We start from the raw sequence: 3,830 nt of genomic DNA on the forward strand, positions 1-3,830 counted from the left end.
CTTTTAGTGAATGTTAGAGATAATAAATTAAGCTTACCTTACATCAAGAAATGATAAATTATTGCATGGACTACATATAATTATAGAGCTATAATTCCCACTTGAAGCATTGCAAAACATGGAACATGTAGGAAAACATTGGAGCCCCTCTTGCAACAAAACAAGCAAATCTCAAACTAAATGTGACATTGACAAGCCCCACATATTTCAACACAAATTTTTGTTTGTCTTTCTTTTAAGTCTCCTCCCATTCCATAGCCATTTAAAAAAAAAAAAAGCCAATTGTTGAGCTCAAGAAGTGAAGTATAAGTTTTGTTTATCCATTAGCAATTTTATTATTAATGGCCTTAAAACTTTGTTCTTAATATAAAAGCATGTTGCTACAGCTTTAATGAAAGCTAAAAAAAAACATGAACATGTTAGCATTTAGCATGAGGAAACTGGGTTTTCTTTTCATTCTGATTGTTTTGAATATTGTTGCACATGGAGAAGAAACAAAGGTGCATTTCCCCCTTTTTTTCGTTTATCTAAATAATTATTAATTTTATGTTATATAGTTTTATGGGAGTAGTTATTAGTGATTATTACATGTGAACAGAATTTTTACATTGTTTACTTGGGAGATAGTCCATTGAGCAAGCAATCTGCAGTTCAAAAACACATAGGCCTTCTTTCCTCTGTCAAAGGAAGGTAAGTTGCATTGTATTTTGATGCATTTGACTTACATAGTTTGAGTTTCCTGGTTTTTTAATGGAGCTTTTGAACAGTGAACATGGTGCCAAAGAGTCCATTATTTATAGCTACACCAAGAGCTTCAATGCCTTTGCTGCCAAGCTATCTGAAAATGAGGCTGAAATGTTGAAGGGTACTAAAAATTCTTTCTTATTTTGTTCATTTAATTTCCATTTCTTTAACATATGATTGGATTAACCTGATTTATTGAAATGTTTAGGTCTGGATGAAGTGGCATCGGTGTTTCCAAACCGATATCGGAAGCTACACACTACGAAATCGTGGGACTTCATTGGACTTCCTCTAACAGCTAAAAGAAATTTGAAGTTTGAGAGGAACATAATTGTGGGTCTACTTGATACAGGAATTACTCCGCAGTCCGAGAGCTTTAAGGATGATGGATTTGGTCCACCGCCCTCAAAATGGAATGGAACGTGCGGTCGTTTCATGAATTTCTCAGGCTGCAACAAGTAAAAAGCAATGAGTCCTCTTGAACTTAACTGGTTTGATAGTTTATTGGTAATGTTTTAACTCATGGATTTAATGTTGGCTGTTCATTCTAAAGCAAGATTATAGGAGCTAAATACTACAAGCTTGATGGCAACCCCGACCCTGCCGACATTTTATCACCAATAGACATGGATGGCCATGGCACGCACACTTCATCGACACTAGCAGGCAACCTGGTTCGAGAAGCAAATCTTTACGGGCTAGCCAAGGGGACAGCTCGTGGTGCGGTGCCATCAGCTAGGATAGCAATGTACAAAGTGTGCTGGGCCAGTTCAGGGTGTGCTGATATGGATATTCTTGCTGCATTGGACGATGCTACCAGCGATGGAGTGGACATTATATCGATATCGATCGGCGGGGGAACTCAAGATTTCGTGACCGATTCTATATCAGTTGGTGCATTTCATGCCCTGAAGAAGGGCATCGTTACCGTGACTTCTGCTGGGAATGACGGTCCAAGTTTGAGTTCAGTTTCTAACTATTCCCCATGGCTTCTTACTGTGGCAGCGAGTGGCATCGACCGACAGTTCATGAGCACGGTCAAGTTGGGTAATGGAAAAAGTTTTCGGGTAAGTTCGATATATCATTTAAAGATATGTTCTTAAATTGTTTTCCGAACACTTCCTTGAAGTGCATATACATAAGCAGGGAATTGGAATCAACACATTCGAGTCAAAGGAAGGTCTTTACCCCATTGTCAGTGGGGCCGATGTTGCGATGAACTCCGAAAGCAAGGGAAACGCAAGGTTCTGTTTCGATAACACATTGGATCCCAGCAAGGTGAAAGGAAGGCTTGTTTATTGCACACTAAGACAATGGGGTGTTGATTCTGTTGTTAAAGGAATTGGAGGCATAGGCACCATTGTTGAAAGTGAACAATACCTTGACACTGCACAAATTTTTATGGCACCAGCTACCATGGTGAACTCGACTGTTGGTGAAACTATACAAAATTATATACATTCCACAAGGTTATATGATTATATTAATTTTGTTCCATGATTTTTTGATAATGATAAATGCTGAAGCTATCAAATGAAAATTGGCAGATCACCTACAGCAGTGGTATACAAGTCTGAGGAAATCAAGATTCCTGCTCCATCTGTTGCTTCATTTTCGTCTCGGGGTCCAAATCCCGGCTCGCACCGTATTCTCAAGGTATAAGCTTTGAATTCTACCATTTCCATCGATCATCGAGTGCTTAATATCAAAACTAATGGTCTCTGTGTGCACCCTGGTGTAGCCTGATATTGCTGCCCCTGGTGTCGATATATTGGCAGCTTACACTCTTGTAAAGTCGCTAACAGGGCTCAAAGGTGACACCCAACGTTCAAAGTTCACTCTCATGTCTGGCACTTCGATGGCCTGCCCTCATGTTGCAGGTGTTGCAGCCTATGTAAAATCGTTTCATCCAACTTGGACACCAGCCGCCATCAAATCTGCAATCATGACCACCGGTAATGACATTAATATCATTCTTATTTGCAATATATCTATCATCCCTTACACTCTTATTTGCAATATATGAATACTCTATGTAGCAAAACCGATGAGCAAGAGGGTGAACAAGGATGCCGAGTTTGCCTACGGTGCTGGTCAATTGAACCCTGCAAGAGCCATAAACCCAGGCCTAGTCTATGACATTGATGAGATGTCTTATGTGCAATTCCTATGCCATGAAGGCTACAGTGGATCATCTATAGCACATTTAATCGGCACAAAATCTGTAAACTGCTCCTCATTGCTTCCTGGATTCGGCTATGATGCTCTTAACTACCCGTCGATGCAGCTTAAAATGAAAAACAGCCAACAGCCGACCGTTGGTGTTTTCAAGAGACGAGTGACCAATGTAGGTCCTCCATCTGTGTACAATGCTACCATTAAGGCTCCTAAAGGACTGCAAATCACGGTTAGGCCGACAAGTCTCCTGTTCACTCGTTTGTTGCAGAAGCGGAGTTTTAAGGTGGTGGTGGTAGCGAAACCCGAGCTGAGCACTAAATTCAGGGTGCTATCGGCTTCACTTGTATGGAAAACCACTCATCACACTGTGAGAAGTCCTATTGTTGTTTACAGTCTCCCAGACTAATGATAGTAAATCATATATGAAAGAAATGAGGGAGCAAGTGCAGAATTAATAAAAGGAAAGGCAGTTTATATATAATTTGTTTGCACTGTTTTGCTTGTATACTTGAGACTTAGTGCTAACCTTCCATCTTCATCTTTTTCACCTTCTTGTTTAGGAATTGCAACATAACTATGACCAAAACAATCTCAGATCTAAATTAGAATAAATCTGGATAAAATTCACATGAGATTTAAACTAAAATAAAATCCAATCTACACATATTTACACAAGATAAAACTCAAACTTGAAAGGTTCTGGTATCAACATTAAAACAGATTCGAACTAAAATAGATAAAAGCAAGGAGGGAGTGTGAACATGTTATGCTATTAACCCGGACCAGACTGACAGATTGAGCCAGAAATTGGTGGTTCTACCGGTGGCATAAAATCGGATATAGACCAAATTATTTGTGGTTCACTGAAAACCAAAACCAAGACAAAAAATTAACAATTGAATCAGTCC

The 3,830-nt window shown here is 39.3% G+C and overlaps 1 protein-coding gene across 1 annotated transcript; it reads left to right on the forward strand.

Moving 5' to 3' along the window:
- The first annotated feature begins 368 nt into the window (after positions 1-368).
- On the forward strand, positions 369-3,403 carry LOC107887227 (subtilisin-like protease SBT4.14). Its single transcript, XM_016811402.2, has 9 exons — positions 369-500; positions 599-690; positions 768-865; positions 953-1,202; positions 1,298-1,811; positions 1,891-2,213; positions 2,292-2,400; positions 2,486-2,699; positions 2,784-3,403. The coding sequence occupies exons 1-9, from the start codon at positions 411-413 to the stop codon at positions 3,326-3,328; spliced, it is 2,235 nt and encodes a 744-aa protein (XP_016666891.1). The 5' UTR covers positions 369-410; the 3' UTR covers positions 3,329-3,403.
- The last annotated feature ends 427 nt before the right edge of the window (positions 3,404-3,830 follow it).

The sequence above is a fragment of the Gossypium hirsutum genome, chromosome A08 (genome assembly GCF_007990345.1).
Source record: "Gossypium hirsutum isolate 1008001.06 chromosome A08, Gossypium_hirsutum_v2.1, whole genome shotgun sequence".
Lineage (NCBI taxonomy): Eukaryota > Viridiplantae > Streptophyta > Magnoliopsida > Malvales > Malvaceae > Gossypium > Gossypium hirsutum.